The 15,047-nt window shown below is 35.3% G+C and overlaps 1 protein-coding gene across 6 annotated transcripts in view; it reads right to left on the bottom strand.

The window, feature by feature from the left end:
- Positions 1-15,047, bottom strand: part of Pias2 (protein inhibitor of activated STAT 2) — a 72,196-nt gene that overhangs the window by 14,960 nt on the left and 42,189 nt on the right. For 5 of the 6 annotated variants that reach the window (XM_074069874.1, XM_074069875.1, XM_074069879.1 and 2 more), the window contains 5 exons: positions 14,480-14,585; positions 13,834-13,907; positions 9,231-9,391; positions 4,136-4,269; positions 2,408-2,579 (listed from right to left, as the gene is read on the bottom strand). In XM_074069874.1, the coding sequence (XP_073925975.1) occupies positions 2,408-2,579; positions 4,136-4,269; positions 9,231-9,391; positions 13,834-13,907; positions 14,480-14,585 (647 nt within the window). The remainder of the gene's footprint in view (positions 1-2,407; positions 2,580-4,135; positions 4,270-9,230; positions 9,392-13,833; positions 13,908-14,479; positions 14,586-15,047) is intronic. The other variant, XM_074069877.1, reaches the window with a different exon arrangement.

Here is a 15,047-nt window from a genome sequence, read left to right as displayed (position 1 = left end):
TCACACTCCATATTCTACTACTCACTTTGCTGTTTTCTTTTAGCAAAAACGCTCTAAGTAGAAGCGTTCCAATGATCAGCACTAGCTAAAATGCTCTAAATAGAGCCACATAACCAAAAATGGAACAAAACTAGAAGGGTGTGTATTATTCTGGACACTATGTAGTTTTTATGAATGCAGTCTAGGGACAAATCAGCTTAAGCAGTAAACAGGGTTTTACTGGGCTTTAAAGGGTTCCTGTCAGGAACAGGGCTCACTGAATACCTTTCGAGCTTCTATTAAAATGACTCTACAGAGAAAAAAAAAAAAGAATGACTATACACTTGACAAAATTAATTTATCATTGTATTTCCTAATATTAAAGCACTCCCAGGATAAATTCTATTTGTTTATATAATGGCTATCATCTTACCATATAACTATATGACTTCCGAAGATTGATTTCAGAATTCTAATTATCTTTCTATGTGAGTCTGTTCTTCTGTATGGGTGGTTAATGTGTAAAGTTGGTTTGGGTATTAAGGGTTATGCTGATTTTGTGGAAAGAGCTGGGTAGCTGCAATTTATAAAGGCTTTTTAAGCTAAAACTTAAATTTTCCCAGCATATTCTAAAGGACATCATTAAAATGCAAGTCTAGAATATAGCTAGCCTTTCATTTCCCTGATTCAACACTTTGGTAAACATTTCAAATGTTTATCATTTAATTTTCAGAAGTGTCAATCAAATTGGCTTAAAGGAGTAAAAAACAAACAGCACATCAGAAAACCCTCTTGAATTGTTTTCCTCATTTTGTTTCACTAAAAATAAAATCTCATTTGAATCAAATAGGTAAGAGAAAATATTTGCCCTTAGTAGAATGTATAAATCATACCTAGAATGTAAGTATTTTAATAGTGAAGAAAGCAGCTCAAAAGTTTTAATTCTTAGAAGTAAACATAAAAGTTATTTCAGGGCTGGAGGTGGGGAGATCAAGTGGTAGAACACCTGCCTAGCAAGCGTTAGGTACTGCCTAGCAAACCCCCATACTGTGGGGTTAAAAAAAAAAAAATTGCTGGGTGCTGGTGGCTCATACCTGTAATCTTAGCTACTCATGAGGCAGAGATCAGGAGGATGGAGGTTCTAAGCCAGACTGGACAAACAGTTCAAGAGACTATCTCAAAAATACTCGACACAAAAAAAGTTATTCTACTTGGTAGAATAACTCAAGTGGTAGAGCACCTGCCTAGCAAGCGTGAACCCCGAGTTCAAACCCACTCCCACCAAAACAAGACAAACAAAAACAAATCTGAATGCTACAGACATATACTGGGAATGTAACTCCATTCATATAAAATGTCTAGGCTAGGGATGCAGCTCAGTGATAGAGTGCTTACCTAGCATGTGCAAGCCCTAGGTTTGATCCCCAGCACTGCAAAATGAAAACAAAAACAAAGTAAAAATAAAATAAAAATGTCTACAACAGGAAAATTTGGAGACTAATAAAAGATCAATGACTGCTTAGATCTAGGGAGTGCATTACAATAAATTACAAATGAACATAACTTGCCTTGCATGTTGGAAACACTCTACAACTGACTTGTGCTGATGACTGTACTACTCTACTACTACTTAAGATGTGTACATTTTAAAGTATGTAAAAAAGAACTGGAAAAAAGTGGACCGACAGGCCAGAAATAAGATTAGTACACTCGAGTTTAGAAGAATGTGTTTATGGGTTGTCAAGATCTCTTTATGAAAAGCATCTTTTGTCAAACCCTCAGGCAAATGGTTTCTGCAAGATTGAGTGATAGACTACATATAAGAACACACCTACTTGCCCATATTATTGCCCTGGAAAGGATGGAAAGGAAAGGGAATACATTTTTATTGAGGAACTCCATGTTCCTGACATGAAGGTTATGCTCTTTCATTTCATTGCCTCATAGGAACCTGACAATAATCTTATGAGGTAGGTATTATTTAACCTTATTTTACAGAACAGAAAATGATGGTTTGACGAAGTTAGAGACTTCAGCCAAAATCACAGAAAAAGTGAACAAATGCCACAAATGAAATCTGCTCTTGTAAGATTCCTGACTCCACATTCCATTACTCCAGTGTTCCTCATATTGGCCTTCTATGCCAACCTTCCATACAAACAGGCTGAAGAATATAGCAAAAGGTATCAAATATTAGATAAGTAACTCATACTCTCACTTCCCAGAGATGTTGAATACTTTCTTCATCAAAATATTCCTATAAACAATGTGCTTACTTGAAAATACTTCAATGGAACAAAGGCAAATTAAAACTGCCTTCTACTGTTATGCAACTTCTCATTCTATCCAATGTCTCAAAGAGAAAACCCATCCCAAGAATAATTAGTTGCAAGTTTAATGAACAATAGTGAACTAGAAATTAACAAACCCTTTGGTTGGGCTGCTTTGTGTTTCTGACATAAAGATGCATTTCCTTTTGACAGGAGGGTCTTCCTCTTCATCAGAAGAGCTTTCTATTGTTAGATCAATAACATCCACTTTCTTCTTGCTTGTCTCACTGGCTACAGTCACTGAACAAGGCTTACTGAGGACACTTGAACCTGGATGCAGAGAACAGAAGGAAAACAGAAACATCAAAGGTTTAACACAAATAAACTCTAGCCATGGCAGTCTTAACTGTGCAGTATATCCATGACAATACACAGCCAGAGAAGCCACATACTCTGTAGATAAACAGAAACCAACTCCCTAACTCCAGATGTCTGTAAAATGCTTACCTGGGAAGACAGCAAGAGCGTTATTCCTTGACAGAGGTCAAAAGCCTCGTTCAGACAATGTGCTCAATTCTCTCCAGTACTGTTGCTAGACTTGTGCAGTTCTGCAGTTGCCCACACTGTCTTCCCAGTTTAGCAGTCATTGTACAGACAGACCTTTGGGGTCAGGGAAGCAGTCTCAGGCTATGGGACAAGAGTATGCAGTTTCACCTGCTGTGCATTCTCAGAGACATGTGGCACAGTTAAGTCAAAATCTGGTATTTTCATTGCAGCAAATTTGCTCATATCAAAGAATATACAGATGCTCACCATAAGCCACACCTTGTTAAAAAAGTTTCACCTAAATAAACTGAAGAGTCTACGGCCATACCACCCTGCATGTGCCCAATCTCATCTAAATAAACTGAAGGAATCTTAAACTTGACACTGAAATTACCCAGAAAGCTGTAGCTTTCCTTATGAATAACTTACTCCATAATCAAGATGCCTTACGCCAGACAATCTCAGATGTCATGTTATTCACATTTTCAGAGAAGAGTATATTATTCCCTGTAATATATTTAGTCAAAAATAATGGAAATGCAGCAGCAACTAATCAATTAAATTACTTCCCATTTTTTTTCAACCATTAGGAAAACCTTGGACATTGCACTCTTAAGTTCAGTGCCAATCACTGAAGAATAATTGGTATTAGTATAAATCCTGTTTTCTTCTCTTCTTACTCTGAAAATGTGTAATTGTTTTATAGAACTTCAGAGTCAGAACAAAAGTCAAACATAGTAAGTAGACTGAGCTAGATAAAAAGGGAAGTTTACCTACAGATTTCAATTACTCAACTATTCAGTGTGTATGGGAGCAGGGAACCAAAAAACCAGTAAACATGCTAGGTAACAAAGGCAATGGTAAAATCCCCTCATATTATTAATGTATGCTAAATAAAAAATTAAAAAAAAAGAAGAAATGGAAATCTGTTCACTTTCTTAAAACTAACCTGTGCCTACCCACTTCGAGGCCCAGTAGTGGATGATGTGACCTCCACCTGGGTTTCTGGCCAGATACTCTCAAAACAATTCTGAAAAACTGCTAGGATAGATGTGTTTTGTAACTTTTCACTTATAGCAAAAATCATATTTTAAAACTATTTTAGGTGACTTTTATTTATTTTCCTTATGAAAAATACATTATAAAAAGGCTATTAAGAGGTATACACTTCAGCACATTTCTTAGGGAAAGAATATAAAAATAATTTGGAGGGAAGTTACATGTGTGACAGGTGCTCAGAAGATACAGTTAGCAAACTGAACTCCAAAAGTAGTTCAAGACTAGCGATAATGCTGCACACGTCTCATCTGCTTTGCTCTATGCTGCCATTCTGCACATACTTTCTATTTTTGCACACGGTTGGCTGGATACTTTCATAGCTTCTTTTTTCGGTCTCATTGGACACCAAGAACCGTCTTCTTGGAATTTGATCTCATCCACATCAGAGCAGTCATTGAGAATTTCCATAAAAAGCCTATAAGCCAGTCAAGAAGACAGACATGTAATTAATAGATTTATTCAAAAGATGAAATAATAAAGTAGTATACGCTAGAGACAAAGTAAATCTTTATCTGACTTTTTGGTATTTCAGTATTTTACACTTCCTCCTAGGATCATAGGATTTGCATGCGCATGAGTGTGTGCATGTGTGTGCGTGTGTGTGTACACGTGGACGCATACCCAGGACCTTGTACTTGCTAGGCAAATGCTATAACACTCTGCTAAACCCCCAAACAGGTTCTAAGTCTACAACAGACAACACAAGAGTAAAGTGATTTACTGAGTACCACCTCAAGTATCAGTGATTAAAACAGAAACAGACACCTGAAGTCTCTTAGCTAGGACTGCGTTAGTAGACAAATGTTATTACGTAATAAATTTATATGCTTTAATATCAATGAAAAAGGAACATAGAGTGAGGGAAGTAGAAAGGAACAAAGAAGTCTCAATAAATTTATCTTAAAATAACTCAGAGCATACAAATTATTTTCTATGACCACATGAAGTTAAATTTGAAGTCAGTACCAGGAAATACCTAAATATTGGGAAACTTAAACAACACTGTCCATGAGACAAGGGCAAAATAAAACCAAAAGTATTCTGAATGGAATGAAAATGAAAATAATAATGAAATTTGTGGAGTGTAATTAAAATTGTACTGAAAGAGGAGAATTTATAGCACTTATCTTACCCAACTAGAAAAGAACGGGTGAATGGGCAGGTCAGAAATAAAAAAGAACAGAACAAAAATAAATGGAATAGAAAGAAAAAGAAAAATCAATGAAATCAAAGCTGGTTCTTTGCATCAATATTAAAACTGACAAACTTCTAGAAAGATTTACTGAAGCTCACTGAAAAAGAAACTTAAGAGCCCTGTTTCTACTGGATTTGTAGTTAAAAACTTTGTATGAGGCCAGCATTACACTGATACTGAAGCCAGACAAAAACATTATAAGAAAACTATGTATTAATAACCCCCCCACACACTTTGCAAAACAAATCCAATAAAAAAGATAATCATTGATGACACCAAGTGAAGTTTATCCATAGAATGCAAGGTCAGTTTAATGAGCCAAATCAATCAACATGATCACCAATATTAACAGACTGGTCAGCATAAGGAAGCAGGACAAAAAGTCACCTGGTTTCTAAAGAAAGTAGTAAAACTGTATTCACACATATTTGTATTCACATAGAAAACCCTATGTGATCTGTAATAAAGCTACTAAAACTATTGTGTTTAGGACAGTTTCAAAGTATGAGACCAATACACAGAAATCAACTATATTTCTATATACTAGCAACCACCAGAAGTTTCTTTAAGCGCTAATACATCAACAATATGAAACAGGGATAAATATGACAAAGAAATACAAGATACGCTGAAAACTACAAAATATTACTGAGAAATAAACAGATGTATCGTGTTCAAGGATCAGAAGACTAAATATTGTTTTGTTACCACAATCTGTTCTACAAAGTCAAGGCAACACAAATCAAAATCCTAGCAGATTTGTTTTTCTTCTCCCTAATGACAAGTCAATTCTGCAAATTTGTATGGATATGAAAAAGACCTATAATGCCAAGATAATTCCGAGTAAGAACAAAGTTCGGAGATCATAGTAATTTCCAGAGAATACAGTACTGATAGAGAGAAATCAACAGAACAGAGTCCAGAGACAGATGCACAGGTTATGTCCAACTGATTTTTGAAAAAGGAGCAATGACAAATGAGGAAAAACATCTTTTCAACAAATGATGGTAGAACAACTGACTGGCCATATGCCAAATAAATAAGCCTTGATCTTTATTTATACCATATACAAAAAGTAACTTAACTATGGGTAGACCTAAATGTAAAAACTGTAAGGCTCCCTAAAGAAAGCATGAGAAGATTTTTCATGACCTAGAGTCAGGGAAAAAAAGGTCTTAAAATGATAGCAAAAGAACAATCCACACAAGAAAAACTTAGTAAATTGGGCTTTATCCACATTAAGAACTTTCTAATGTGGAACACACAGAAATTGAAAAGACAAAGTGACAGAAAACATTTGCAAAGAGATTTGTACGCAGAATATATAAAGAACTATCAAAACTCAATAAGAAAACAACCCAATTTAAAAAATGGGCAAAAGTTTCAACAGCTACTTCAAACAGATTAAACATACAGAAAGGACACTGAGGAGGCTGAATACAACTAGCAATAAAAAATGCAGATTAATTTACAGTGAAGTGCCACTATATACCATGGCAATATCCAAAATTAAAGACTAAACAGCTGAGCATGGGGAGGCACACTTGTAATTCCAGCACTAGATAAGCTGGGGAAGGAGGATAAAGAGTTCAAGGCTAGCTTGGGCTCCATACAAGTTCCAGGCTGGTCTGACCAATACAGCAACAGCAAGACCCCTACCGCAAAAAACCCAAAGAAACAAAACCAAAAGACAAAAACCAAAAACCAACCACAGCAAATGTTGGTGAGAGTGTGGAATTCTCAGACTGCTAATGGGAGTATAATGAAAATGAACTGTTGGTACATAAAAGAAAATGGATAAATTTCAAGTAAGGACACTCAGTAAAATGGGAAAGACAAAGGAGGATGCACATGCTTTTCACACTCATATAAATTCATATAAATTCTAGAAAACCCAAACTAATCCACAGAAACTGAAAGCCTATCAGGTGTTTGCATAAGAAGTGAGTAAAAGGGAAAGATCAGTATTGTTATGCCTCCCAAAGGTGGCATATTTTACTGTACCAGCAAGTCATTCAAAAGTCTATCAATTCCTCCTGCCTCACCATGAAAAGAAACAAATCAAAATAATGCACTACTTTCCCCAATTAGGAAACTGATAGACATTTTAAAGGTAAGATTTAATAGGTAAAGCTAGTAAGAGAACTAAGAAGTGGGTAATACACCTGTTGGCAGGAAAGTGAATTGACATGCTGGTCGAGTAAAACAGTTTATACTTTTGGGAGGCATCATAACAATACTAAAGTCTTAAAATCATACATTTCCTTTGATTTAGCATTTCTAACAATTTATCTTAAAGAGAACTAGACACACTCACACACACACACAATGCCACCTCAAAAATGTTCCTAACACAATGCAACTTAAACTAGAAAAAAAGTACAAACAAATATGAAATATCTAGCTAGTATTTAGTAAATATAACCTAAAATATTAAGAGGAAAAGGGACATGAGAAACATATGAACTTCTGATGGTTCAAAAGAATTTTACAAATGGTAATAATCATCTTTCTCCTACACACACTCATGCATACACCAAAAATGTTTATATGCATAGACATTGAGGTGGGATAAAAACAATTATGATCTGGGTGCCGGTGGCTCAGTTCTATAATCCTAGCTAGTCAGGAGGCAGAGATGAGGAAGATCACAGTTCAAAGCCATCAGTCCAGGCAAATAGTTCATGAGACCCTATCTTGAAAATAACCCAATACAGAAACAGGGCTAGTAGAGTGGCTCAAGTAGTAGAGCACCTACTTAGCAAGTGTGAGGCCCTGAGTTCAAGCCCTAATACTGCAAAAAAAACAAAACAAAACAAAACAAAAAAAAACCACCAAGAATAAAAGCAATTGTGGCAGATGGTTAACAACTGATGCATCGGATCAAAGCTTTACCAGAAGTTTTTTGTGCAACTAGTTGCAACTTCTCTAAGTTTTAAGTTATTTCAAAATAAGCTAAAATACTGTAAAAATAACTCAGCAAAAGTTTAGAAAGGTGACAGTTTCATTCACTCTTTGTTGCTTTGTAGCTCTCCCACAGCAATACTCTTCCAAAACTTTAATAAAAAATGCTGCAGTATCTTTAAAGAACTAGAATACTTTCTACTATAAATTCAGTGAAAAAAATCACAGGTACGTTCAAATTGGCATGCAAAATTATTTCAATCTTATTACATCAATAACAAAGTAAATACCATAAATGGCATTGTTGATTACTTTATGTTTCATGACTTACATTTTCTAAATCTTACAGTAGTGCATGGATGACATTTAACATTTTTAAAATGTCATTTAAAAAAAGGATAGACACCTCACTTATTGAAAATTAGGTCATGTAACTTTCCAAATTCTAAAGTAAATAATATGATCCAAGTAATAATGTTTAGGATTTGGGCTCAAGAGTCAGAGTATGAATTACAGTTTCAAACTTACCAGTTATATAGTATGACCATATCTATCCTATTGCTTCCTTTAGTTTTTATCTTTTTTTCAAAGACCCTAATTGCTATTACAAGAAGTTTTAGGTGAGGAAAATGATACTACTACTAATCAGAATTTTTCCTCTTTCCTATGGACTTTTAACACCTAGGATATAAAAACTTGAAGCCAAGTGTGGTGGCTCAGAACTCTAATCCCAGCTATGCAGGAGGCAGAAATAGGAGGACTGTGGTCCAGGGGAAAAAAACCTAAGACCCTAGTAGAAAAATAACTAAAGCTAAAAGGACTGAGGGTATGTGGCTCAAGTGATAGACCACCTGCCTAGCAAGTAGAAGGTTCTGACTTCAAATTCCAGAACTGGAAAGAAAGAAAGAAACTTTTTGAGCATTAACGCGATGCTCAAAAACTTTCAAATAAGGGATGATCAAATAATAGTCTATGAAAATATCCCACAATCTAAAAAATTCCAAAATCTGAAATACTTATTCGTTTCACACATTTCAGATAAAAGGATACTGAACCTGTATAAAGATAAAAGAGCCACTAACCACTGTATGAAACAGAAAACACACAAATAGAATCTATATTAGGTAATACTGAACACACAGCCTATCAACTGTTAAAAGGGATATACTAGGCTGGGCGGCAGGTAGCTCAGTGGTAAAGCTGGTGATTAGCATTTGCAAGGTCCTGGGTTAGAATACCAGCACCCAAAAAAAGGAGGTGGTGGTAGATATACTTACCCATCTAATATCAGACTTTCATAGGCAGCTTTTTTGTCACATACGGGACAAATCCAGGTGGGCTTCTTCTCATTCATTTGTAGATAAAGGGCAGCATCAAAACACTGCAGATGTGTACAAGTCACTGCACGGCATGGGATTGTCAGCCTCATTTTTCCTAACTACAGGACAGGGAACAGAACATCAAAACCAGTTCAAATAAGAAAAGAAAGCCCCAAGGGAAAAAGAGACATTCTTAACAGTCTGAAGAAGCCACACAAGATGGTCAAAATGAAAAAGAAATTCAAACCAGAATTTAGTCCTATCAATATTATTTTTTAATTCACTGGCTACCTATGGTTTTTGAAAGATCATTTCACTTTTTCAAAATAAGTAATGTGTAAATCCACAAATAGAAGACACATACATACTGAAACAAGACCATTATTTGTTCCCCAGTTTTCCTATGTAAAGAAACAGTTATCAATCTGTTCATGTCCTTTCACAGATTTTCTAAGCATAAATCAAGTATATACTTAAGAAAATATTTCCCTGCAAATGGTGACAATGCTTCACACAATTCTGCACCTTATTCTGTCACCTAACTTGGTGACTGTTACTCACAAATCAACATACAAAAAGCTACCATAAAGAAAAGCATCATAATTAGTACACTAGTAGACACTGACATTGTTTCCCATCTTTTACCACAACAAATAATGCTGTAAAAAGTACCAAGGAATGAAGTTTTCTGGGATCAAAGGGAGAGAACCTCTGTGACATTTGTCACACTGAAGAATCTACTGAATTATGTATACATGTTATCACTGACTCAACCCTGTCAACAGTGTTCTTAAATTCTTTGACCTTTACTACAACAGTTGTGAGCTACATTTCTCTTACTATAAGTGGTAATCGAGCCTTATTTCTTTTGTTTAACCTGAAAGAGTCATCCATGTTTCTAAGAACTGTCTATTCATAACCTTTACTCATTTTCTGTTTGGTCATTAAACTTTTGTTATCTACTTATAGGTGATTATTTGAGAGAAATCAGCTTTGTCTGTAAGATGTGTATTGAAAATATTTTTCATTTGTTTATGAAAATTCTTTTAAAAAATTTTTTTATTAGGATATATTCATTATGGGGGGGATTCACGATTAGACTTATATTGTACATTATTTACGTTGCCCCCATCTTCTCTCCCCCTGAACCCCCTCCCCAAATTATGAAAATTCTTTACTATTACATAATCAAAAGTGTCAATTATGGCTGGGTTTGGTGGCTCTCACCTGTAATTCCAGCTACTTGGGAGGTACAGATCAGGAGGATCAGTTTGAAGCCAGTCAGGCAAAAAGTTAGCTAGACCCTATCTCAAGAAGAGCTGGGCGTGGTGATACATGTCTTTAATTCCAGCTACATGGGAAGCATAGGTAAAAGGAACGTGGTCTGAGGTTGGCCCTGGCAAAAACGCAAGACCCTATCTGAAAAAGCACAACAGGGCTGGAGGTATGACTTGAGTGGTAGAGCCCATGCCTAGCAAGTATGAGGTCTTGGGTTCAAACCCTAGTACTGTCCCCATGCCCAAAAAAGTGTGGCTTTTTCAATGTATTTTTGTATAACTATAGTGTTCTGCTTAATTCTTATTCCAATTGGTTAAGATCTACCAACAGCAAGGCATACACAATACCTGGATTAGATCAGCTCAGGTTTTCTTATATAATACTTCAAACCTCACCATTATCTCAGTATTTAGTTTAGAGAATAATCTCTATTATAACCAACTCTTTTATTTCAACTAAAAATGTTTCTCCCACTAGATCCTAAATTTCATGTTCCCCACTATAATCTCACTGTCCTACCATAAAACTAGTTTCATAGTAAGTGCTCAGTTATTTGTCCAGTAGGTGGTAGAATAAATAAAAGCTAGAAAAACAGACAAAGAAAATAAGAGGGAAGATTTCTTTATATGTACCATAAAATCTATAATTCACAACAGAATTACAACATTCTTAACTCTGCCTAGGTGGTAGAATCTTTAGTATGGTTTTTTTTTTTTGTAATTTCTAAGTTTTCTAAAATGAAAATTGGTTATTTTGTAATTTAAAGATCAACATAGCAGTAACTAATGTTCACCCAATTCTATCTACATGCAGCGTTGAGTGCTTTCCATTAATCATAACATTTTACTTACACTTAAAGTATAACTACACTACAAGGATGGTAACATGTAACATTGTCATCCCTATCTTATAAATAAAGAAACTGAGGCACAAAGAAGCCAAAGTACTGACTAACATATAAAGTTAGAAAATGGCAGAGCTAAGATCTGACCCAAGTACTCCATCCTCATCACTGTGCTATCCTGTCTCTACCTAACATGGAATCTTAAAAGTTAATCATCTGAGCAAGTATGCAGTACAATGTGACTATCATTTAAGACAGAAAATGGTCAGATAAAACCTAAGACAACTTCCCTTCTTATACTATGTGCTTGCATATATGCTATGGCATATTGTTTTAAAAGATTCTGAATATGCAAATCCTAGGCCGAGGTAACTTTTTTTTCTGTTTTGGCAGTGCTAGGGGTTAAACTCAAGGTTTCTCAGAGCCTTGACCTTCCTGGGCAGGAGCCTATCACTTCAGCCACTGCACCTGTATCTCTTTGTACATCTGTTAGCTTTGAGGTAAGGACTCACTCTGCAGCTGGGCTGGCCTGGACCTTGAGTCTCCTATTCGTACTTTCCCCAGAAGCTGGGAATGATAGGCTAGAAACAACAGGCATGCACTACCACTGGTTGTGATGGAATCTCGTGAGCTTTTTGACCAGGTGAGCCTCCAATTGTGATTTTCCCAGTCTTGTCTCCCAAGCAGCTAGGATTACAGGTTTGAGCCATGGTGACTGACCTTAAAATAGGTAATTTTGTAAAAATTTGTTTTTATGAATGAAATGGTGTGTAACCAATGCAACACTTCCTTTCTTGTAAAATGTTATGAGGACAGTAATCTAAGTTGCTATTTGTGCCATGGTACAATAATTAGTAGCAAACAGCGTATAAGACTGCCAGAGTGGCTCAAGCAGTAGAGTGCCTGCCTAGCAAGCATGAAGCCCTAAGTACAACCAAAAAAACAAAAACAGAGAGAGAGAGAGAGAGAGAGAGAGAGAGAGAAAGAGTATATAAATAAACATGACCAAACCAGTGGTTTCAAACTTTTTTGTTTTGGTAGTACTGGATTTGAACTCAGGGTCTCACACTTGTAAAGCCGGTGTTCTACTACTTAAGTCACACCTCCAGTCCACTTTACTCTGGTTATTTGGGAGATGGGTGTCTCTTGAACTATATTCCTGGGCTGGCCTTGAACCTTCATGCTCCCAATCTCAGCTAAAGAAGTTAGGATTATAGACGTGAACCACTGGTGCCTGGCTTCAAACTATTTAACACAACTTTAAAAAAAAGCATAGAATATCAAGAGATAAAATCAAATCTAGCTTTCCCTTTCTAATCTCCCAGCTACCCAGCTCTCTGCAGGGTATGTTGAAAATCACTACAGCATCATCAAGTACAAGTTAGATATTGTGTTCACAAACAGAATTATGCATGCTCGATCTCTCTTTAATAACTGATGCTAGGGAAAGCATCCTCAAAAACTCAAAACTTCCTTAAAAATTACCTTTCATCATTCACCTTCTATTAAATATGATTCAACTTAGTTTAAGACTATGATAAGCCCAAAGAATACCTTCCACTTTTTCCTTAGAAAGTGTGAGTTGGTTTTATCTAACTGGATTTTTATCTCAGTTTAGTTTATTCACTTTTTGACAACTTTATAGCAAGTCCTCTATTTTCTCCCACAATTAGCTCAGTGTGAAGCATACAGAAGGATCTTAGCACTGCTGAGTGACTTCTCACCCAAGTCTTTATGTAAGGAAATACAAAATAAAATTATTATGTAATTTAAAAGTACATTACAAAGACATTCCACACATCTTAACTCATTAAACCAAGAACATCAATTAGCATTCATCAGGCCCTAGTAATACTGCTGCTTGCTGCTTTTCAATGTCATACGTATTCTACTAAAAGGCACCAGCTTTTAATATATTTTTGTGAGCCACCAGTGCCTGGCTAGAGCAGTTCATTTAAACACGACAGTTTTAAGAAAATTTAACTCTTCAATTATTTGAAGAATGAAATAAATCAAGTAAAATTTATTTGTTTTTCTGGTGCTGGGTATCAAACCTGGAGCCGCACAAATGTTAAGCATATCCTATACCACTGAGCTGTACTCCCTTTTATCCTGTTTTAATGTAAGTTCATTAAATGTTTTCTTTCTCTATAAGTGGCAATGCATTTGTTTCTGAGATTCCATTCCTCAGGATTTATCTTACTTGATTGTTTTCAGAGCATTAATTATGACAGATTTTTCTGAACCAAAAGCTACCTTGCTTTGATGCAACAGCCTTTTAGATTATTTTGTCATTGCCTAATCATGAAGATTCCAAAATGAGAAAAGACAAAAGTTCAAAATTCTATAAAAATATTTCATTTCCAACTTTATTTTTATAAGAAAATTAGTGATTTATAAAAAATACAATTGGCCAGTATGCTTTGTCACTTTACTTACAGGGCACATCAAGGATACCCGAAGACTAGTTGTAGCAATTTCACTATCAGGATCTGCAGTTAATTTTTCTTTAACTTTAAAAAAGAGGGAAAAAACAATGTTTTAAAATTAATGGTGACATTTGGGCCGAATTACAGAAATATATCTTATTTTAAAATTTCCCAAACTCTTATGAACACAACCACATTCCTAGTATTAGGTTAAAGAACAATGAATTTGCAAACTCCACATCACACATTTGACTGAATTTTTAATATTTCTCTCTAAAAGCAAGATTGCTGGTCTTGGTTATAAGACAAAAACAAAATAACAATTAGGAGAAGAATTTGGAAAATAGGAGTACCTCAAGCTTCAATGCTTTTCTAATACATATCATTCCTATTTTTCGTTAGGTTGCATTTTTGTTTCAAATAACTGTTAAATTTATAAACAGAAAAAATATATTCTTTAACTCCTCTGATAATTGAAAGCTTACATGTGGTAATATGTCTGAGGTTTGTTCCACCAGGTATATATACAAGTTATTGTATGTATAAACTAATAAATATGCAGTAATGTAATAAATCTCACAAATATTGATATGTATATGTTTGGAGGTTTCCCCACTGAAGTCTCTCACACGCTCAGTCTTACAAGCATTACTTACTTAGTGCTCTGGAATGATCAGGGTTTCTAATACCTTTCATTTTTAATCTCTGTAGTAACATGGCTGATGTAAGCTGTCGCACAAGATATACAGACATGGAGTAATTCTATAAGGAAAGATGATCTATATTAAACACAATATCCTCTTTATTTACGTGGAATGTTTTCCTAAGAAACTCTGGTTTCTAAAAATAACATTCAAAGTAACTTCCAAAGGAAGTTCAATGACAGAAATGGAGATAAAAAATCAACTAGACTATTTCAGGGAGACAATGGCTAACTAGTTCTGAAGGTTATTTCTCAATAACTTATCACTTTAAAGCATTCATTGGTTTGGTAAATATCTTCCATCAGTGGTTTCTATGTTTCAAATTGAGCAAAACTAGTACCTTATGAGCCCCTCTCATCTACTTCCAACCAGATCTACTTACACGATGAGGCTCTCATATTTTCACTAAAAAATGAGTCCCAGCACAGAAACAAAAATTCAAATGACAGTGGTCTGAATTAATACTTCAAGTCCAGAGTTCAAAGTTCTAAACCTAGCAGAAGATATCTTAAGTTACATG

This window comes from Castor canadensis, chromosome 4 (assembly GCF_047511655.1).
Source record: "Castor canadensis chromosome 4, mCasCan1.hap1v2, whole genome shotgun sequence".
Classification (NCBI taxonomy): domain Eukaryota; kingdom Metazoa; phylum Chordata; class Mammalia; order Rodentia; family Castoridae; genus Castor; species Castor canadensis.
Note: the sequence above shows the minus strand (reverse complement) of the source record. Positions and strands in the feature narration are given on the sequence as shown.